The sequence below is a fragment of the Myiozetetes cayanensis genome, unplaced genomic scaffold (genome assembly GCF_022539395.1).
Source record: "Myiozetetes cayanensis isolate MyiCay16 unplaced genomic scaffold, myiCay2020 scf16, whole genome shotgun sequence".
Lineage (NCBI taxonomy): Eukaryota > Metazoa > Chordata > Aves > Passeriformes > Tyrannidae > Myiozetetes > Myiozetetes cayanensis.
The window spans coordinates 16,579,644-16,601,622 of record NW_026087270.1 but is presented as its reverse complement, the minus strand read 5'-3'; the positions used below and the strand labels follow the sequence as shown (position 1 = coordinate 16,601,622).

General features: G+C 62.0%; 1 protein-coding gene across 5 annotated transcripts in view; it reads right to left on the bottom strand.

Moving 5' to 3' along the window:
- RIPOR1 (RHO family interacting cell polarization regulator 1) overlaps positions 1–21,737 on the bottom strand; it is a 30,296-nt gene extending 8,559 nt beyond the window's left edge. For 3 of the 5 annotated variants that reach the window (XM_050311430.1, XM_050311427.1, XM_050311428.1), the window contains exons 1-6: positions 14,494–14,623; positions 3,451–3,577; positions 1,349–1,498; positions 943–1,021; positions 600–623; positions 52–105 (exon numbers count right to left, since the gene is read on the bottom strand). In XM_050311430.1, the coding sequence (XP_050167387.1) occupies positions 52–105; positions 600–623; positions 943–1,021; positions 1,349–1,498; positions 3,451–3,577; positions 14,494–14,572 (513 nt within the window). In that variant the 5' untranslated portion in view covers positions 14,573–14,623. Of the gene's footprint in view, positions 1–51; positions 106–599; positions 624–942; positions 1,022–1,348; positions 1,499–3,450; positions 3,578–8,964; positions 9,160–14,493; positions 14,624–15,579; positions 15,691–21,321 lie in introns of those variants that run through there. The other 2 variants (XM_050311431.1, XM_050311429.1) reach the window with 2 other exon arrangements.
- Positions 21,738–21,979: the final 242 nt, after the last annotated feature.

Genomic DNA, 21,979 nt, shown 5'->3' with positions numbered 1-21,979 from the left:
CTGGTGCCACGCCAAGGTTACCCCAAGGCGACCCCAGTCCCCAGCTCTCACCTTGCTGGCGTGAAACTCCAGGCGACGCAGGAAGCGCTCGATGGACTTCACTTGCTGGAAGAGCAGAGGAGATGGTGTGAGCGGCAGCGCAGCCACTCGGCAGAGACACGGGTCAGGATGTGCCCTCTGCGTCCCCCAGGCTGTGGCTGGGACACGTCCTGGACACCAGCCCTGCCTGGGAGCTGCAGGGTGGCAGCCACCAGGGAGCACCCACGTGCTGCAGCCTCCTCCAGGCTTCCCTGCTCTCGAGGGTCCTCCAGGAGCCAAGCCAGGCTCCGGGGTGCTTTTTTCCCCAGCCTCAGAGCTAACCCAGACCAAGCACTCGCTAACAACAGCTTTGTTTGCAAGAAGCAGGATACTCTGCTCCATCCCCTGCCCAGAGCCACCCTGCCTGCAGAGCCCCAATTCCTCCCCCACCCTGATCCCAAGGGACAGGCAGCAGGGCAGTGCTAGCAGAGCAGGGCTGGCAGTAGCACATCCCAGGCACTAGCACATCCCAGGCACATCCCAGGGCGATATGAGGGGGATGGGGCACTGATCCCTCTTACCTTATCCAGATCGTAGAGAAAGCCCTGGAGGAGAGAGGAGAGGGATAAGATGCAGCATAAAGCCAGCTCTGCCCACCCAAGGAGACCCAGCACGTTGCACCCAGCACCCACAGCACAGCAGTGGGACATGCAGCACCCAGCCGGGGCTGGAGAGTGCATGACAGAGGGACAGGAGCCCCGTGAAGCCCAACACCAGAGCCTGGGCTGGCCCCCAAAACACCCCCACAGAAACAGGCTCTGCCCCAGGGCACAGATGGACCATGAGCTGCCCCAGCTGTGCCACAACCCTGGCTGTCTGCCCAAAGCACCGCTCCCTGTAAGGCTCTTCCCAAGCGGCACTCACCAGGCGTGAATTCCTCTTGGACTCTCGGATCTGGGTGCTGAGCTTCTCCAGTTCCAGCTGGTGCACCTCAAGGTAGGCTCTGGGGGAAACCACAGCATGGGGGTCAGGCTGGGATGCTGTGCCCAGGACTTCTGCCACCCACAGCCCACGCCAACCCTGCATATCTGGCACTCCCTGTTCCAGCATCCAGGCACGGGAACCCATTCATGCCTCTACATGGGCCGTGGTGGGATGTGGGACCCCACACAGCTCCAGGACCCCAGGGCACCGTGCCCAGGAGATCTGGCATGTTTCTGCCTGGCGAGAGATGAGAGCTGCCAACCCCAACCCACGTCACAGGCTGTCCCTGTGCCCCTCTGGGTTCCCTGCCTCCACCCACCCTGCCACAGGGAGCCCCAGCACTCACGTCAGGCCTTTCTTGAGAGCTTCATACACCTCGTCCAGGCGGTTGGGCTGAGGCACCTTGGGTGGTGGGGATTTGTGGGACATTGAGAACATCCTACTGACCCTGGAGCCAGTCTTGCGGGAAACGGTGGGGGTGAAGGGCGAGAGGTTCCTGGGGAGAGAGGCCGGCAAAGCCAGGGTGGCCACGGTCAGCACACAGCACCAAGGTCCTGCTGGATGCCCCAGCCTGCTGGGCACCCTGTCTCAAGTACAGCCCCTGTGAAGGTGGGGAGGTCCCAAGTGCTGGTCAGGGGGAGCAAAGGTAAATGGAGATGGCACCAGCTGGAGCCAAACCGTGTTCCTGGAGTGCCTGTGGGGACATCTCCAGCCTTGGTGCCCCTCTGAAGGGCCCATGCTCTGCTCCATCCCCAGCATCCCAGGTTGCCAGGGGCTTAGAAATGCTCTCTGGGCACTGTGGCAGGGTGACACACGCCACCTTTGGCTTGACAGCCTGTCACCTGCTCACTGGCTCAGGTAGAGATCCCAGTGGGTGGCAGCGTGGGAGAACCCTGGGGACCAGCAGCCCTGTCACCCCATCACACAGCGCAGCCACCTGCACAAGGACATCCTCACCGATGCTGTGCCTCTCCAGATGTCACCAAACCTGCTGGATGGAGCTGCCTCCCCCAGCCGACCCACAGGGTGCCGACCCAGCGCCCGGGACCCGAACACCACCCTTCCTGCCTTGTGCAATGGAGTCACTCCCCAGCCCAGCCAGCAACGCCTCGCTCAGACCGGCTCTTCCCTTCCTCCCTCCAAAGCATCACCGTGCCACCGGTGCCCAGGAGACACCCAGGGGCTGCTCAGTTCCCAGCCTTTGGCTGCACCTCCCATCCTGTGCCGCTCTTCGCAGAAGTGACCAAAACACTTCCCCGAATCATCCGAGGGGGAAATGAATGTCTTGGCCTCCTCCCAAGGTGGAGAGATGGGTAAGCGCCTAATTTCCACCATTTTCCTCATCATTCCCGTCCTCCAGAGTCCCTGGAGGCAACTCCCACAAGCATCTCCCCACCAGCAACTTGGCTGCAGGCATCTAAAAATCCTCCCTATTCCCTGTCCCTAAGCAACCCCCTCTACATCCACAGATCAACGTGCTGGTGACCTACAAAGTGTTACTTAGTCCAGGGGCTGGACAGGACCTGGGGACAAGAGCTGAGAAGGTCTGGAAGACTTCTGGGCACAGGGAGGCTTTTCCTGGGCTTGTGCCCACCCAAAGAAGATGCCCACAGCCTGGTCAGGCAGCTTGGCACTGCTTTCCTTGGTCATTTGGCTGAGAGACATCTTCCCCTGACACTCGGGGGTGCACTGGAAAGTTAGAAGCTTGGGTGGAAAAGGGATTAAAAGGAAAAGGGATTAAAAGCACTAAATTGCTTTAGTCCCACAACCCAACCTGTGGCATTCCCGAGAACCACCTGTGAGAGCATAGCTGGGAGCTAGGGATGGGTGGAGTGGGGTAGTGGGGACAAGCAGTGCAGTCGGGTGGGTGTCACCAACGGAAGGCTCAGCAGAGAGGAGGAGGAGGAAGGGTATGATGGCACCATAACATCGCCAGTGGATGGAGAGGATGAATAGGGAACGGCTGCTCCTCACACCACAGTTGACAGGAGGCCAATAAAACCTTCAGGGACAGGTTTGGGGTGACCCCGAGGAAACCCTGATTCACACCAGCACTCCCAACCCCCAAACTAGCCGCCGCAGGACGTCAAGGCCATCAAGACACTTCAAAGCCCCCCCAGCTCCACTGCACCCATTAAACACGATGAGATGGTCACAGGGAAGCTCCTAAGAGCGGGCTGAGCTACACCTGTCCCCTCCACGCTCTGGTGGCTGCAGGGTCCTCACCCTGCCTGCAGTACAGCACAGCAGAGGGTTGGGGTGATGGGTGCTGTCTCCCACATGGCCTCAGCTGCTCCCTGCAGCCCCCTGTGCAACATCTCCTGGCTACCACAAAGGTCCAGCTGGATGGGAAGGAGCCTCGGGATGTGCAGCAGGTCCCACCACAACGCCCAGGCCTGTCCCTGTGCCCGTCCCCCGCAGCAGGCAGCACGAGCAGCCATCTCCTACCTGAAGGGCCGGTCGGCCGATGAGTTCACTCCGGCAAAGGACTGGCTCCTATTGATCTTGGTGACGAGGACTCGGCGCTGCGGGCGCACAGACAGTGACATCGTTGAGTGTGACCTGGAGGGCCTCCCTGGGGACAATGACACAGCAGGGTCACCAGCAGCAGGGTGGGGACACGCAGGCAGGCAGGCAGGGGTGCCGCTGGCACTCAGAGTGGCACGCACGGACCACAGGCTGCGAGCCTGCCCAGCCTCTCAGTCCAAGAACACTCCTGGTGGTGCCGGGACACGGGGCCCATTCTGCCCCCAGGGGTGCTGCTGTGCCCTGCCCTGGGTGAAGCAGGGCCCTGGACACCATGAGCACTCAGTGGGGACAGAGCTTGGTGCCATGGGAGCCACAGGAGGGGGCTGATGCCCAGCGCCTGCCATGGCCCTTCCCAGATACGACCATGGCAAACCCTACGCTGTGTCCCAGCCCGGACACCTCCTCCTGAACCCCACTTTGCCCCACATCCTGCTGCCCCCCGTGCCACCCTGCTGCAGGGGCAGGAAGGGCGGGGGGCTGGACCCAGACGCCCAGCCCTTCGCTGTCTCCTCGCTCGCTTCCGCTCGCTGCAGCAACCAGGAGGGAAACCCAAGGACAACAAAGCACTTTGGAAAGTTCCTGGCTTTGCCAGGAGCTCTGTGTTGGGGAAGAAAAGGCTGAGCCATTCCCCACCAGACCCTGGAAAGTCCGTGCAGGCAGCACGTGTCCAGCCCCACAGCTGCTGCACCCCTGCAGTGACAGTGCCAGGAGACCTGAAACTGGTGCCGGTACCTGCCTGTCCCCACCATGGCTGGTGCAGTGGATGCCAACCAGGACGATGCAGGTTTCTGAGTCTTGGGGCAGGAGCATCCCTGCAGCCCTGGCAGGAGCTCAGGGAGGGCAGCCCAAAGCAAAAGGCAAGAGCAGGGGAGTCTGGGGCTCCTGGCCACCCCCAGCAGTGCCAGCTGGGCACAGGGAGGAGCCCAGCCCAAGGGGCAGCCACAGAGGAGCAGGATGTGGGATGCTCCACTTCATTCTGCCCACTGCTGATGGCAGCTCAGTGCCCCTGTCCCTGACAACCCCGAGCTGAGCTGTGGGCTGGGGAGCCAGGAGCTGCTGGGGATGAGCCCACACGGCGTCCTGCAGCCACACACCCTGCCAGGAAAGGCCAGGCTGGGCCCTAGGGATGCACAGCTTCCCTGGTTGGCAAACTAGGCCACAGCCACCTCCCCATATCCCAGGGGGCTCACTCCTGCCTCCAGCATGGCTGACAGCCAGTGGACATCACAGGGACAGAGGCTCTGCTGGGGCTTCCACCACCATCCCCTCTCCTTCCCCCGGCACAACAAACCCAGGACCGCAGCTCGACCTGGCCCCACGTGGCTCACACCCACTCAGCCACCAGTGGGCATCCCCCCAGGGCTGTGCCCCTCACCACCCCACACGCCAGGCTGGGGCCAGGGATTTGCAGTGCTTGGGATGAGCCAGAGCCGTTCGGAGTCAAAGACAGCCCCCGCCGCTCACCTCTGTCCCAGCGGGGCTGGGAGGCAGCAGGTCCATCTGGTTCCCCCTTGGCACTCCGGTCCCAGGCCCAGGACCACAGAGCCGCTCGGTGGGTCCCACAGCCTCGGTGCTATCTGGGTGCCAGTGCCTCCATTTTCCAGGACAACACTGTCCCAATTAAGCTCATTAGAAGGAGCTGTAATCCCTGGCAGCCCGGCTGACCTGCAGGCCTGGGCAGATTACCCTCTGCAGGGCTCTTTAATCTGCTCCCCAGCGAGCCAGCCAGGCCTGTGGCTCCTCTGCTTGCTCCCCAGCTGGGTGCTACAGCAGCTCATCCACAGGGACAGCACCCACCACCCCTAGGATGAGGCTCTCCATGTGTGGGGTGGGTCACAGTTCCTTTGGGTGCGCATGGTCCTGCCAGCCCATCCTTCTCCAGGCCATGCTGCCACCTGGGGGCTCAGACGGAGCTCTAAGAGGTTTTCTCAGGCAGGAGCCCACAGTTAGAGCATCACAGGGGAGAAGGATGCTGGGGGCATCGCAAGGGAAGGAGGACCCTGGAGGTGTCACGAGGCAGGAGGATGCTGGGGATGTCACAGGGAAAGAAGGACACTGGGGGTGTCGTGGGAGTGAAGGATGCTGGGGGTGCTGCAGGGGACTGATGCTGCAGCACAACTCCCCAGCAGAGTCAGAGCAACCCCCAGCCACATGCCCCAGCACCTCAGAGACTCCAGCAGCCTCTTGTGCCGTGCTGGGTTATGCTCCAAAGCACCAAAGGCTCCTGCACTGGCACAGGGAGCAGTGCCATGAGCGGTGGCTGCTGACAGGATCACATCCCTGTGCTCCAGTCCTGGAACCCAGCTCTCCCCCAAACACCCACTACAGCACACCGTGGCACCCTGCATCCCCACGCCTGGCACCCTGCAACACAGATAACTGTGACAGGACCCCAAATCCCCTTTGAGGAGGGGGACACCACGTCCCTGCTGAGCCCAGCACCAGAGGGCAGCCTGCTGGGTGCCGAAGGGCAGCTCTGCTTGCGAGAGGCAGGGCAGGCAGGGTGTGGGGTCTCTGCTCCTGGCACACTTGGGCTTGGCTCACAGAGGAGGAAAAAACCCAGCACAGTGCATTCCTGACATTACCGAGATAAGAGGTACCTGGTACCAGCAGCACAGGCAGCCCCCTCAGGGAGCAGAGCCCAGGGCACCCGTGGAAAGGCCACTGCATGTCACCCAGGCTGGTGAGCCCCGCACCAGGCTTACCAAGAGGCTGGCACCAACACAGCACTGACACACGTGTCCCTGCCATGTCCCTGCCCCAAGCACATCCCTCCTTTTCCTCAGAAGTAAACACAGAGGTCCTGCCCCAATGGTTCAGTCCCAACAAGTCCCACCACCCCTGCCCTTAATTAGGGCTTCGGTGCTAACGAACCTGCCTCCCAACCAGGGTTTTCACCTTTTCTGTGCCACAGACTGCCTCCAGCTCCCCCGGCGCAGGAAACACAATCCTGTCCCTCTGTCTGTCTTCAGCCAGCACTGCCCATGGGCAGAGGCCAAAAGGGCAGCGAGCAGCTGGACAGGCAGCACAGCATGGGGTGCTGGAGCCCACCCCGGGGCTCTCCAGCCCGGCTGCCAGCTCCTCTCTCGACGCCCGGTGCTCTGGAGATGATTGGGATCCCAAGAATGCTGGTCTGAGCGGTGGAGGGGGCAGTCCGACCGGCTGGGTTGGTCCCAGCTGGTTTCTGTTTCCGACACTCAGACACCAGCCTCAGGTCGCTCCGGCGGGTTTATCAACACTGCCCTGGTCGGAGACGCCCCAAACTGGCTCCCCCCGAGTCCCCGGTCCTGCAGCCCTGGGAGCTGGAGGTGCTCAGATCAGCATCTCCAGGGATGTTACTCACTGATGGCCATCAATGCCCAGGGTGGACAACCCAGCACCCTCCAGCACCCCTGACCTCTGGGGGTCACCCACGACCAGCCAGCAGCACCCACAGAGCACCGACACACGTGCCCCTGGGAGCCAAGGGGCTTCCCCAGGAGGGGCTGGGCTGTGGTCCCCACACTGCTGGCACTGCGCCCACGCCCTGGGGCACAACAGGGCACCAGTGTCCCCCTGCAGTGGGGGAGGCCACAGTGGCCACAGGACCATCCATCCTGCCCCTGGTGTCTGAGGCAAGTGGGGGGTCCTGCCACCCCCTGCCCCAGCACCCTTGGGTGAAACTTGGGCACACGGCGGGGGTGACCTCGGGAGCCTGTGAACTCAGCCTGCTGGCACAGCTCCCTCCGGAGCAGCCGCTGCATCCGTGTTTGCACAGCTGTGGTCCCGCTGCCCTAACCCCGGCACGTACCCCGGCCCCCGCCGGCCCCTTCCGGCCCCGGGACGGCCCTTGGCCGGCTCCCAGCGTGGGCTGGAGCAGCTCTTCCCTCCCATCACTCCTCATCCCTCCCCGCCACAGACGATGGGAGCATCCGGGGACCGACGCCATCCCGCCTTGGTCACAGGGAGCCTGGGAGCCGCCTCTTCCCTGACCTCCTCCATGCTCTGCCTCTCCTCCAGCAAGGCAGGACACCCCCCAGCTCCCCCACGTGCTGGGCAAGGAGAGGGACTGGGGGGTTTTGGGAGTCAGATGAGTCAGTGAATGGATTCCAGCTCCCTGTGACTCAGCTGGGAGAGGAACTCCCGGTCAAAAGGTCACAGTCCCACAATGTCCCCCAGAGCAGGGGGTGCTGATTTGGTTGGAGAGTGCTGGGTGCTCTCAGCTGCCTGGGTTGGATGGGTGCTGGGTGCTCTTGGCCTTGTGGCAGTAGGGGTATGGCGGTGATATCCGCTCCTGTGGGCCGTGGGAGGCCGCTGGCTCCTCGGGCCAAGTGGGAGGGCAGCAGGAAAGGGAAGGAGCTGCGAATGGGAAGAATTGGAGGAAGTGCTTATTTACCCCGCGGAGTATCCCCACGGAAGGGCAGGGCACGGCACGGCACAGGCAGACACTCACAGCCAGTCCCTCGGGTTCACAGCCTCCCACCCCAGCACCCATCCCACGGGCTCCCTGTTTCCAGCCAGAGGGGGATGCAAGCCCCAAACTGTGACCCAGGGAAGTGGCCACCATTGGGACAGTGGGTTCCTCAGGGCCTGTCAGAGCTCGAGCCCAACGTGGCTCCTGAAAACCAACCCAGGACCACCACAGTCCCCCACCACCAAAGGCACAGACTGAGCACCCATCCAGGACCCACACGGACACTGCTCACTCCCATGCCCTGTGAGATGGGACTGCAGCCTGGCCAGGGGCACCAGACCCTGCTCCTGAGTGGGCTGTGATCCCTCTCAGAGGTGCTGGGATCCTCTGGAAGGATCCTTCTGGGATTGGCATAACCTTGCAGAGGTCCCATGTGCCACCTTACCCCTGACCTGCACATCTCCAGGGTGCTCTGTTGGGTACCAGTACCTTCCCCCACAAATCCTGCCCGGGCAACTTGGTCTGAGTGCACAAGAGCCTGCCCAGTTCCCCTGGGGCCACCATGCCAGGGATGTTCAACACAGAGCCAGGCTCTGTTTGCCCTCATTACATGTGGGGGCACGAGGGGGAGAAAACCAGTTTGCCCAGGAGAGCCGCACCACCGTGGTGGTGCTGTGGCATCAGGGGTGCGTCACCCGGGAGCAGAAGGCAGCTGTGGCCCCTCTCCTGCCTTGAGAGACAGAGCCTGGGTCCCTGGGGGGGCACCAGCAATGCCGGGCAGCCAGTGGGTCCTATCCTGCACGGACACCCTGATTTGGTGCCCCATCACTGCAAGCTGCGGGGACAACCGTGTCCCTTGCAGGTGGCGGGTGCCTGTGTCCTTGGTGCCCCGGTCAGGGAGAGCTCTCCTCCCGAGGAAACCCCTCACCCCAAAAAACCCCGCAGGAGCCCGGCCACGTCACCCGGGAGCCCCAAACAGCGGGGCGTCCCCAAATTAACGCGGTTTGCTGGGCAGCCCCGGTGCTGCCGGTGCTCAGTACCTTTCGATTTGCCATTCATGGCGTGCTGCCGCAGCACATCCCCCTCGGGCTGGGGTCACCGTCCAGGGGGGCTGTTGCTCTCTCATGCCGTCCGTCCGTCTGTCTGTCTGTCTGTCCGGGTGTGGGGGCCGTGGCCGGAGGGCTCCCCCCGGGCAGCAGTCTCCTCCCACGCTTCCCCTGCCCGAGGGCTGACATCACTGCCCAGCGCCGCAGCAGCCCCGCCGTGACTCAAGGGGGACGGAGGATGGGAGGACACGGGAGGATTCCTGACCCCCTTGGAGGGAAAGGGCCCCACCAGCGCTGGCTACTCCCGGAGCGCAGCACAGCTCAGTACCCATCCTTTCCCCCCTCGGGAAACTGAGGCACGGGTGGGAGGGAGGGGAACACGCTGCAGGGCACTGCAGTGCAAACTCCCCCCACAGCCCCTCTCCGGGTCTCTTCCCTTCGAGACCCTCTTCCCTCCGGCACCCAGGGTTGGCAGCGAGACGGAGCACACACCGCCCTGCCCAGCACAGCACTGTCCCCGAGCTGCTCCCACCCCGGGATGGGGTGGGGGGGATGCACAGCCCCTCACCCCCATCCCTGCCGGCTCCACTGCAGGCAGGCACAAAGCCGTGGGCAGCCGGCACTCACCACTGCTGCCTGCTTCTGCACTGCTTGGGTTTAAACATATATATATATATATAAATAAATATATGCAAATATATTTATATATAGGTATATAAAATCACCGTGGCTTTGCTGCAGGCTTCCCACATTCCCACCATTCCCGTGGCATGCCTGTGGGCACCCTGCAACACCCAGGAGCCACTGGGAAAAGGCTTTCCTTGCTCATGAGTCCCTACTTTTTATCCTCTGAGCCTCCAAAGCCCTTGGAGAGGCTGGCTTCAGCCAGGACATCCTCACAGGGCTCTCCAAAGAGGCTGGGTGCAATTCTCATGTAGGGAAGAAGGATGTCCTGCTCCCCACGGGGATCCAGGTCCCATGAGGCGGTGCAGCAGACCCACCTGCCCTCCATGCCAATGCCAGAAGCACCTCCCAGCCTCACAACTCCCTGTTTAGGGCACAGGGATGCCCTAAACAACCAGGGGACTCTGTGGCACAGTTGTCACCCCACTCCAGTGCTGTAGGTCCCTGTACAGGTCCTGGTCCTGGGGCACCCAGGCCTGGCACACCCTTTCAGCTCTGACAGAGGCAGCCAGCTCCATCCAGGCTGGGACCAGCTGCCATCACCACGTCACTGGGGCAGGAAGAAACACCTCCTCCCAGGCTCCTTTCCTGTTTGCTGCTGATTTTAGAGCGAGGTCAGGCCAGGTTCAGGAGGAAAAGCACTGGAGTCTTGGGGGGTGCTTGAAGAGATTGGGTCCTCCCAGACAGTTAACCCCTTCCCTAGAGGGTCAGCCTGTTGTGGGGCTGCTTCCCCAGCCCAGAGCTGGTCTCCTCCCTTCAGGTCCTGCAGGCAACAAGAAGCATCTGGGGCTTCCTCGTAGGGTGACTTGGCTTGCCCCTTGTCACCCACACGTGGCTCTGGAGCCAGCCACAGCCAGGCTTGGAGAGCTGGGACTTGCAGCAGTGTCACCAAAGAGTGCTGTGACCCAGGGCACCCTCAGGCCCTGGTGCCCAGCTGGGTACACAGCACCAGCCCCACTGGGAGAGCAGCTGGGAAAAGAACTGGTGAGGCTGGGCTGGCTCTGAGCAGCATCCAAGGAAAAACCATCCCAGACTGCCCACCTGCCTGCAGCCTCTGTGCCAGAGCCACGGGCACAGAGGGAGCCAGCAGCCCAGCACGCTGCAAAGCCCATCTCCACCCCAGCCTTCAAGAACCTGAGTGAACACCGTGTCCCCTGCCTGCCACGGACAGGATGCATCCCCCTGAGGGAGGGGCAGAGTCCCACCACGATGGCTGTGCTGGGCAGGGGGGCTCCCACCACGCAGCTTTTCACCCCGTGCTGCCTCTCCCCGGGGAATGGCATCACTGCCGGCACCGCCCCGGCTCCGGCCATCCCTCCGCAAAGCCTGAGCCGCGCTGGCAGCCGCGCAGAGCCAGTGCCCGGCGCACGGCCAGGCAGCGCGCCCGCGGCCACGGCCCATGCCAGCTTGTTTGTTCTCATTAAAGGTTAATGAGAAAGCCACGCTAAGGCCGCCCGAGAGCCGCGGGAGAGGCGTTCCCCGGTGCCACGCAGAGCGAGGGGACACCCAGGCTTCCCTCGCGGAGGGGTGACAGCCGGGCTGTGCCGCTTGCTGCCCGCCTCTCCGCAGCCCTGCCCGCTCTGCCGGGGGATCCCTGTGGCAGCTGACACGCGGGTGAGCCGCCTGGCATGGCCCCATCCTGGGCATCACCCATGGGGAGACCAGCAGGAGCAGGCAGGAGGTGGGGTCAGGCATTCCAAAGGTGGCAGCGGATGCCAGAGGAGGACATGTGACATCAGCCATTCCCTCTGGGCACCTCACAGCACCCTGCCAGGCACTGGGCAGGGACACCTGGCCAAGCGAGGGTCAGGGGAAGGGCACAAGTCGTGCCAGCAGCACCAGGGCCTGGGTGGTAATTGAGTTAAATGAATCCCTGGCCCTGGCCTGGCGGTGGATAGGGTGGGGATGCAAGGAAAGGGACATCTCCATGGCCACACGTGGTGCTGGTGACCCCCAGCTCAGGGGACTTCTCTCGATCCTCACCACCCTGGCTCAGCTCAGCCAGCCAGGGCAGCTTCCTCCATCCCTCTGCAGCAGCAGGGATGTGGGTGTAATGCTCCAGGTGGACCCTTTTTGGGGGTGTCCATTTACGCCCTCCTCTTGCCAGGCCTGGGGAGCTGCCCTGGGCATTCCCACCCCAACCACAACAGCTGAGCATGCAAACACAACGCTCTGTGAGCAGCTGTGCTTGGACACACGTGTACAGCCACAGCCAGTCTGTGTGCAGGCAGAAGAAAAATTCAGACACTCCAGGAGGACATTCCCACTTCCCTGTCTGCCTTGGGATACAAGACCAACTTCCCAGAGACCCCATGTCCTGCTAGCACCGAGTCCTAGGGAAATTCCCCAGCGTCTCCATGCTGGGACCACCAGCACTGAGGCTGAGCCCACCCAGCCCTGGAGAAGCCACCAGCCCCAGGATCACACTGCCCTGATGGCACCAGCACCATAGGCCAAGGTGATAAAGAAACTGTTTCAGGCTGTTCTGGACAAGAACTCCCCAGCCACAGACACCCCTGAGTGCCTGGGAACATGACAGGAAAGGCCACAGGCCAGCTTCAGCGGGTGGCAGAAGTCATGGCTGGCCACAAAAGTTCAGGGAGATGAGTGCCAGCGTGTGTCAGCACCAGCCTGGTGAGGGGACAAAGAGCTCCTGGCCATGGAGGAGACCTGGGAGTGGGCAGGAGGTGACAGTTCTGGCAAGAAGACCCATCATCATGGCTTGAAGGAGAACCACGGTGAGTGACCAAGTGGCTTGTCCTGGGCTGGGACAGCTGCAGGTGGTCACTCCCACCACAGTGCTACAGCCGACCCCTCAGACTTTACTTTTTGCTAAAACTGGCCAAGTCAGCTCCAAAACAATCCCGGGAGCCCAACGTAGAGTTTTTTCCACAGGGTAGATGCCCCGAGGGCTGGAGAAGGACCAGCCCTTGCGCCAAGCCGGGCTCTACGCACAGCCAGGCTGGCACCAGTGCCGCCGGCAGCATCCCTTGCCGGAGGGGCTGGGCACCCCACATCCATCCGGGCACCGGGGCGGCGGCAGACTCGAGCCCTCCCCCCTCGCTTCCTCACACGGTCCCCACACGGCAGCAGAAATAGAAGCGATATAAATGGCAGCCCTATAAATAACCCCAAAGCACGCGGCAGGGAGCTCGTCCCAGCCCAGCACTGGCCTCAGCCCACGCAAAGCCAAGGCTTGGGCCGCCTTTGTTGTGCCCCGGGGATCCCAAATGCCAACTCCCTGCCCGCCACGGGTCTGCCAGGGTCCTGTCCTTTAGGTCAGTGCCATGGCAGGAGCTCCAGTGCGCCTGCTGAGCCTCAGCCATGGGCACAAGCTGGAGCCCAGCCTGATGACATCTCTGGGGGACGCCCCTATGCCCATCCAGCTCCTCCTGTCCAGTGGACAATGCCCACCTCAGGCATCCTACTGTGGTTTCCAGGGCAAAGCAGGAGGCCAGGAGCCTCAGGCAAGGCTTGGGAAGAGATACTCCTGTCCCCACCACTGTGCTCGCTGCAGATCAACAGTTCCCCCCTGGCTGCACCCCAGCACCTCTCAGCTGCCCACCCTGACACCTCTCACCACTGGCCCTGTGTCCCATGCTCAAACCCATCATGCCACGTCCTCCACGGGGGCTCAGCCACGCCAGGGATACCAGCACACCACCACAGCTCCTCTCCACCCAGGGGACCACAGTGACGCATCGGGGACCCCCACAAGCCGAGAGCAGGCAACGCCATTGGTGACAAACTCGTGACAAGCCCTGCACTGCCGGATTTTGTGTGGCGTCACACACTCGTGTCCCAGCCCTGCCCAGGGGATGCAGTGAGGCCATCAGCCAGGAGATGGGTCCTTGGCCAATATGGGGTTTATAGGATGGCCGGGACTTCCCAGTGCCCTTGGGAGTCTCCTCTGGGAACATGGCAAAGGTAAAACCAGCCGAGGCTGTTTGCACGCCCTGGGACGGCCGGAGGAGCAGCAGGGAAAGGGTTAATGGTGCGAGGCCTTCCCGAGCACTTCTTGGCAGGCTGGGAAGGGCTGGGAGACAGGAGGATCGGGCCAGCAACAAAGCAAGATCTGTCTCATTAATTCCTCCGAGCATTCCTCCCTCCGTCACCCCGGAGGAGGAGGCAGCACCCAGCTGACATGGTGCACCCAGGTCCCTCGGGAGCCCCCCCGGGCCCCGCCTGGGCGCAGGGGTGGCATGGGGGGAGATGGGTGCAGCCGCTCCCACGGGATCCACGGCTCTGGCGTCCCGCAGGCGCTCGGGCACGGCCCTATATGGGCACGGGCAGCTTCCCCTCCGCCCGCCGTCCCCCTGCCCATACTCCTGCCTGGAGTCCCAAGGGATTCGGGGCAGGACACGGCTCATACCACCAGCGTCATCCCAAACCCGGCAGGGAAAGAGTGGCCGGAGGAGCTGATACACCCCGGACCGGGTCTGGGGGGGCACTGGGTGACGCTGGGGGGAGCTGGACCCGATATCCCGCTGTCAGTCGGCTCCTTCTCCGGCCGCGGTGCCGGCCCTGCCGCGGGGTGCGGAGCTGCCCCCCAGCCCGCAGTGGGGCGGCGGAGCGGAGCCCGTGTCCGTGTCCCCGTGTCCGTGTCCCCGTGTCCCCGTATCCATGTCCCCGTGTCCGTGTCCGTGTCCCCGTGCCCCCTCCCGCCGTGCCCGGACACCCCCTGCCCTGGGGCGCCCACCGGGGCGGGCGGCGCGGGCGGGCGGGCGGTGGCTTGCGGCGACGTGGCCCCCCCAAGGGTGTAGCCCTGCTAAAGCCACCAACCCCGCTCCCCCCGACCCCCCCGCGACCGCGGGGTGCGGAGCTGCGGGTGGCACTCACATGTCCCAGGAGAGGCGGGGGGCGAGGCGCGGGGCGAGAGCGGGCCTGGCTCGGTGCATCCCCTTTGTTCCACTCCCATGGACGGGAGCAAGCGGGGAGTTCGTGCAGGCTCTTGGCAGCGCCCACCCCGGCTCTCTCCATGGAAACGCGGGAGCCATGTGATTTCGGCAGGAAACCACGGCCCAGCCAGCGCCATTGGCGGCTGCATGGCCGGGAGCGCCTCCCTCCCCGAGGAGACCGCAGCCACCATCGCCACCACCGACACTGGCACCGCCACCACCGACACCGACACCACCGCCACGGCCCTGCGGGGGTCCCGGCCCTCCCGGACCACCAGCATCCCCCGAGGGTCCGCCAGCCCTACCGAGAGCCGGAGCAGGATCCCACGTCCCCCGGCGCGAGGGGTGCGGGATCAGCCCGGCTTGCTTGGCCATGAGCGCTTTGCCCTCCTGCGCGCACACAGCCTCCCCCTGCCAGGGCAGCAATGGCTGGAGCCCCCTCTCCTCCCTTAGCCCCTCTCTCCCCCCACGAGGGCCACCACAGCCTCCCAGGCTGCAGCGCTCTCTGACAGACCCCGAGGGTGTCGCACAGCCCGGCAGAGAAGTGATGTGACCAGGGCTGTGCAGTTAGCCGGGGGCAGAGGGGACACCCCTTGGTCCCAGCCCTTGGGTACCCAGCACCCCCCTGCACCTTCTGAGCCTGAGTCATGCTCAGACCTTTCCTGAGCAGCGAGGCCACCCTGGGAGAGCAGAGTATTGGCACCAACCCGCATTCCCTGGATGGGAAGGGAATCCCACCTGGATGGGGGGCTGGAGCCTCCAGCCTCCACTGGGAAGGAGCAGAGGAGTGCTTCCAGTGTCCTCAGCTAAGGGACAGGTGGCCCCAGTGCAAATGCAGACAGTCACCCCAGGGATGCCACAGTCACACGGTGCTGCTTCCACAGCTGCCGGTGCAGGTCCTAAACCCTGACACCTCTGAGCATCCCTGAAGGCAGAGAGAAGAGGAAGCCACACATCCCCACCACCGTGCCTGCTGGGGGAATGCACCCTGCTGCTCTCCTTTCTCCCAAGCCCATCTTTCTCTCACCTGTCCTAGATCCTGTTGAGTCGACCCAGTTTTAAATGGGACTGATGCCTCTGCAGCCCCGGTGAGACATCCTCCACGCAAGGACGAGACAGCACGGTGCTCCCGCCAGCCCTGTCAGGCAGAAACACTAATTAGACCATCGCCAGGACTCAGGGCTCAGCAGAGTAGGGCAATATCAGTGACAAGGAAATCATTGCACCACTGTCACTCTCCTGGGGCCACAGCAAGGAGCAGAGCACTGCTGGTTCTCACTCAGTGAGAACCAGGGCGTCCCAGCTCCCAGCCCAGTCCTCCAGGCTGGCCTGGTTACAGGGAAGGAGAAGTGATGCAAAGATGGGAAAGAGGACAGCAGGTCCTGAGGCCAACAGGGAAAAGCCAAACCAAAGGGCCAATGAGGAGAGGCAGCGAGGGTGGATCCACCAAAGCAGGGGGTTGATCAGTCACAGAATGGTTTGGGTTGAAAGGGACCTTAAAGACCATCCTGTTCCAACCTCCCCAGCCATGGGCAGGGACACCTTCCACTAGACCAGGTTGCTCCAAGCCCCATCCAGCCTGGCCTTGAACACTTCCAGAGATGGGAGAGACACAGCTTCTTTGGGCAGTCTATGCCTGTGCCTCCCTCACAAGCCTCACAGGGAATAATTTCTTCCAAATATCCAATCTAACTGGAAGGAAGGAAGGAAAGAAGTAAAGAAGGAAGGAAGGAGAAAAAAGAAAAGAGAGAAGAGAGAAGAGAGAAGAGAAGAGAAGAGAAGAGAAGAGAAGAGAAGAGAAGAGAAGAGAAGAGAAGAGAAGAGAAGAGAAGAGAAGAGAAGAGAAGAGAAGAGAAGAGAAGAGAAGAGAAGAGAAGAGAAGAGAAGAGAAGAGAAGAGAAGAGAAGAGAAGAGAAGAGAAGAGAAGAGAAGAGAAGAGCATGGGTGAAGTTAATCTTGGTTTAACCCTTTCATTGTGGATATGGATACTCCTGGGTTAATCTTGCTGGCATGGATATGGATGGATACTCCTGGGTTAACCCTTCCAGTATGGATAAGGATACTCCTGGGTTAACCCTCGCAGCATGGAGATGGTTACTCCTGGATTCCTGTCTCCAAAGGAGGTTTCTCTGCAGTCCCTGCCAGCACTGGGAAGCTGGATATTGGTGCAGGCAGGAGTTCCTGAGCACAAGGGCACCCTGTCTGAGAACCATCTGGCATTGCCCAGCTCCTCCCACCACAGGATTACACCTTTCCAGAGCCTGGTGACCCAGGACCACCCTGAGCACATTCCCCTCTCCCTGGCAGCTTCAGCAACCAGCAGTGCCAGCTGCCTGCAGGTCTGAGCCGTCGGCGCAGCCCCGCACCGCAGGTCTCTGCCCAAATTGCTCTTCTCACTGCAGGCTGGGCCTGGAGCCACGTCTTCCTCTCCCCTCTCTCTGGAGGGCTGGAGGCCAGCCCTTGGCTCCAGGCTGGAGCTGCTGCGTGCTCAGCATTCCTGCTCAGCGCTGGAGCAAGGCAGCGCACACAGCCCAGGGCTCTGAGCCTTGCGCCGGGACAGCCCCGCGTGCTGAGCACAGTGGGAGCCCCGCCATCACCCCCATGAGCAGCTGAGGTGCCTCTGCTCCACAGAGCCTGCCACCACCCCTGCCACCACCTTGGAGTGGCATCCCAGCAGCGGGCTGCTCATCCTGCGAGGATGCTCGTTTTTGGGGAACACAACCTGGGACAGAGCTCAGGGAGCCAGGGTGGCGCTGAGGCAGCATGAGCAATGTGAGCTGCTGCTCCAGCTGACTCACCGGAGCCCTGGCCACGCTGGGGAGCTGGCTGGCAGCGTGGAAAGGCTGTGCCAGCAGCTCCTCTGAGCTCTGCTGGAAAACCTTCCCCGACGCGCCCGGGGCCAGCTCACGGCGGCAGCGGGCTGAGGCACAGCCCTGGCCCAGCCTGTCCCTTTCCAGGGGGCAGAGTTGTCTGTCCCAGCACTGTGCCTGCCCACAGGGCCTGGAGAAGGGAGGACAGGACACCCCTGGAGCAGCCACAAATCTGCTCGGTGTTGGCCAGCACTGGGTGCTGGTCAGCTCTCCCAGACTCTGGCCAGCAAGCAGGAACACGAGTCAGGGCTTTGCAGCAAAGCCAGGACATCCAGACTGGGACTGCATCAGGTTCAGCCTCAGCATGGGCCAAGGAGGGCAGGGAGCTGCAGAACGGTGCTAGTCCAGATTCTGTCTCCTCTCCTAACTGCCTCCTCCACCCTGGGGATGTGGCAGGCAGCACCTCCAACCCCTGTCCCAGCTCAGCCTGGGGGGCTGAGCATCCCTTGGGGCCACTCCACCTCCTGCAACCAGGCAGCCATCCCCACCTCAGCACAGCAGGAACCATCTCAGGCACACGCCCGCAGGGATCACTCCAAAAGTATTCATGATTCACAATATTCCTACTGTCTCTTGGGACTGTCCAACGCTGAGCAGAGAGGCTGAGGTCATGGGCAAGCCCAGAAACCAGCCCAGCTGAGCACATGTAGCCAGTGGCAGGGAGGCTGGCATGGCTGGACCACAGCTCAGGCATCAGCAGCCTGAGGATTCAGCATCGCACCAGGTGAAGCAAAGCTCAGCCTGTCGAGTCAGCTGTGGTACAGACATGTTGCCCCAAAGCTGGTGCCATGGGAGACACAGGAGCAAAAGGCCATTTGGAGCATGAGGTGCCCTGGCAGAGCTGAGCCTGCAAATTTGGCAGTGCTGTATGCAAATGTGAGTAAGGTCCTCCCTGAGCAGAGCAGCAGACTCCACACACACTCAGATCTGCTCTGATGAGAGTGGAGCAGCACCTGCTGCACCCCAAAGCAGGGGATGAATCCATCTGGGAACACCCAGTGGGCAACCACGTTGATCTCCCAGAGCGTGAAAGTGCTCCCTGCAGTGAGCACCAGCCTTCAGCAAAGCTCCCTCCCTTCCAAAGAAAACAACAGCGAAAATGCTGGGATGGGGATTAAGGAAATGAAACTGGCTTCACAGGGTAAGCAAGGATAGGAAGTGCTGTAATATCTCCTCTCCCTGCTGGCCTGCAGCTCTCCCAGCCCCAGAGCCCATAGCACAGCACAGATCAACCCAAGGGGAAATCACGTGCTGGAGAGCGTGTTGAATAACCAGGAGGTTTCCGAGTGATCCCTGCTCCCAGGATGGGAACAGACACCCGTGCTCCCAGACTGCCACCATACTCCCTCCATCCCTGTGGAGGAGAAGATGCAGGCAGACCTCCTCACACCACAAGCCACACTCTGCTCCTGAGGCTGGCACCATGGGATGGCATCTCAGGAGCTTTGCTCTCATAGAATCATGGAATTATTAGGGTTGGAAAAGACCTCTAAGATCATCAAGTCCAGCCATTAACCCAGCACTGCCAAGCCCGCCACTGAACCTTGTCCCTACATGCCACATCCATATGTCTTTTCCACCACTTCCCTGGTCATCCTGCACCTCTTCTGCCTGTCTTGAGCTGCTGGTCCAAACTAGTCCCCAGAGTGAAGGGTGTCCCTGGAGGAAAGCAGATGCAGCCAAACACACAGATCAGGGGTAAAAACAGCTACTAAAAGCCCCCACTGGGGCAGGGGTAGCAGAGCCGGGAGGACAGGCTGATAACAGGGATCCTGCCACATCCTCCCCACCCGAGTGATGCCCCCCTGAGCAGGACCCATTCTGGCTCTCCGTCATGTGTGGATGCCACCGGCCCCAGGCTGTGGCTCCAGCCAGTCTCTCCTGTATCTGTCACATGCCCTGGCGCGCTGGGGCCAGCTCTGTTTACATGTGCAAGTCTCACATTCTCCTGCCGGGGATGAGTCAGGCTTCCCTCGACACCCCGCGGAGGTGGCGGTGTCAGGGCCCCAGCTGGCGCTCGCCTCCCGCACAGAGCGGGTGGATGCCAGGCTGGGGAGCGGCTGGAAAGGGCTCGCACAGCCCTCTCTGCCTGCTTCCCATCCCGCTCGGAGCCATCTGCAGCGGCACGGAAGGCGCTGGAGGCTGCAGCTCGCTGCCAGGAAGCTCTCCCTGGCTCGGCTCCACCGGGTCAGCTTCCTTCCCCTCCACCCCACAGGCACGTCATGGCTCAGTGTGTGTGTTGGGGGGGGGTCAAGCCCTGAGCAAGCCCCCAGCCCCCTCCTGAGGGTCTAGCGTGGGTGGGATGGCCAGGGTACCGCTGAGAAACCCCCCTGTCTGCAAAGCCTCAGGGTGCTGGGGTGTCTCCTGGGGTGCCACAGGGAAGGGGGGTCCCCTGGATTTGGGACCCCCAGGGGCAGAGGCTGGAGCTCGAAGGAGAAGCCAGCCCTCTTCCTGTCTGTGCGTGGTCTGGAGATGCCGAGCTGGTGCTGGACTTGCAGGGGGGTGAGATGGGTGCCAGCTGCACGCCACCACCCAGTCTGTCCTCAACAGAGGGTCCCCAGCTGAGCTGGGGTGAGATCAGCATCCCAGGAGACAGCAGACACCCCCAACCACATCCTGCTCCCCCTGCCCTTCCACTGCCCCCAGCCCTTGCTTTCTGCTCCTCTTTCCCATGCATCCCAGAGCCAGAAGAGCTGTCTCTCTTCAGAGAGAGGCCTTTTCCCTTTGCTTCCAACTTTCCCAGGGTGTGAAAAAAGCCTCGAGGCTCCTCTTTGGATCCCCCCCACCTGCCTGCCCCTCGCTGTGACTGGGGTTGGGCTGGCTCTGTGCGAGCACAATAACCAGAAGTGTCCTGGAGCCGCTGGGAAGGAGCGATGTTCCCGGATGGAATGCAGCCCTGACAGCACTGGCTCGGCTTTAAAGGGTAACTTTATCCTGTAATAACAAACAAGAGGAGCCAAGTTCCTCCCCAGCGTCACTTCCCTGGCTCTGAGGAGAGGGACATGCGGGAGAGAGCTCATCAGAACGAGCTTGGATCCTCGTTCTTGCCATCACAGGGTCTAATTCCATTCCCTCAGGACAACAAGGGGGGAAAGATGCTCCAGGGGAGCAAGTCTGGGTCTGGACTATGAATCCCAGTCATGTCCCTGACAAAGGCAGGGACACAAACCATGTGGCTAGAGGGGATGGGATAGGTACCTGCTGGTGTCCAGGGATATCCCAAATTCCCTGTGCCACTCACTGTGTTTGAATAGACACATTTGTGTGCTGACATGCTGGGGACTAAGGGGATGACCCCTCTAGTGATTCCTGTCCTGCAGACAGCAGCAGGAAGCCTGTCCCAGCCCATGGCATGCTCTGGGCAGCTGAACCCCATTGCCATTTCCACAGCCCCCACGCACACAGTCACAGCACCAGACAGGCACACTGGCATCTCGGCACAGTGCCAGCTTCAGGTGCAGCCACCCGGCAACTTGCTCTGGAAGAGCTGGAAATTCAGGCCCAGCTGGTGCCGTGGGACAGGCAGGGAGAGGCTGGCCTGCTCCAAACCCCTGGCAGGACCCTGCAGAGCAGGACCAAGGGATCACCCTGGGCACTGCTGGGGGCAAAGGCGGGGGAGGAAGGGCTGTGACCCATGGGTGCACCCTCCTGTGCTCCCAAACAGGGTTTTTTGAAGATCCATGCACGTGGCTGTGCCAGGGCTCCAGGACATGGAGCAGGCAAACCCCTGGTTTATTCTGGGGGTGCACACGTGGTGGTCACATCAACATCTGAGGTGCGTGTGCAGGGGACGTGGAGCGTCCCTGCATCACCCCATCAGGCTCAGCAGTTGGGTGACCAGCCAGATGACCCACTGTGGTCCCTTCTAGCCTGACAGATTCTGTGATTCTGTGACCTACCTCTGCTCCTGCATGGACACTGATGCTCAGGAGAGGTGTCCCTTGGTGGCTGTCACCAGGGAGGGCACAGCCCAGCCCGTGCTGATGGCACACTGAGGTCCCCTCTCTGCCCGGAGGGAAGGGGGGGGCAATTTGGCAGAGTTCAGTTGTGTGAGAAGATGACAGTCTGGAGAAGGCTGCTGAGATGTCTGTCTGATTTCCACTTCCCCCAGGAGTGGCAGGTAGCACCTCTGGAGATCCCGGGGTTCAATCAAACCCCAGCTCGTCAAACGAAGCCGGTGAAGTGCCGTGGATTTCCTCCAAACCGTTTATCAGGTGCTTGGATTAAGTCTGTGCAGAGCTGGTGAAGCTGCTGCCTCCACGGTGCACCCCCCTCAGCAGAGCAGGGGGACTTCCAGAGGAAGTCAAATTCAAGGCAAATTCCGACCAACTAAAAGGGGGAAGAGAGAGGAAAGAGGGAAGCATCGGCATCTAAAGCTTTCAGGGCCTTAGAGGTGACAATGCCAATGTCCATCCTTTGTAAGAGGGTTGTGGGAGACCCGTGGGAGACAATGTGGCTTGTGGGGGGAGACGAGCCAAGGGGTGCTGCTGGTCCTCAGGAAAGGAAAGGATGGAGCAGTTCCCAGTTCCAAACCATCCTCCCAAGGCAGAGGTGGAG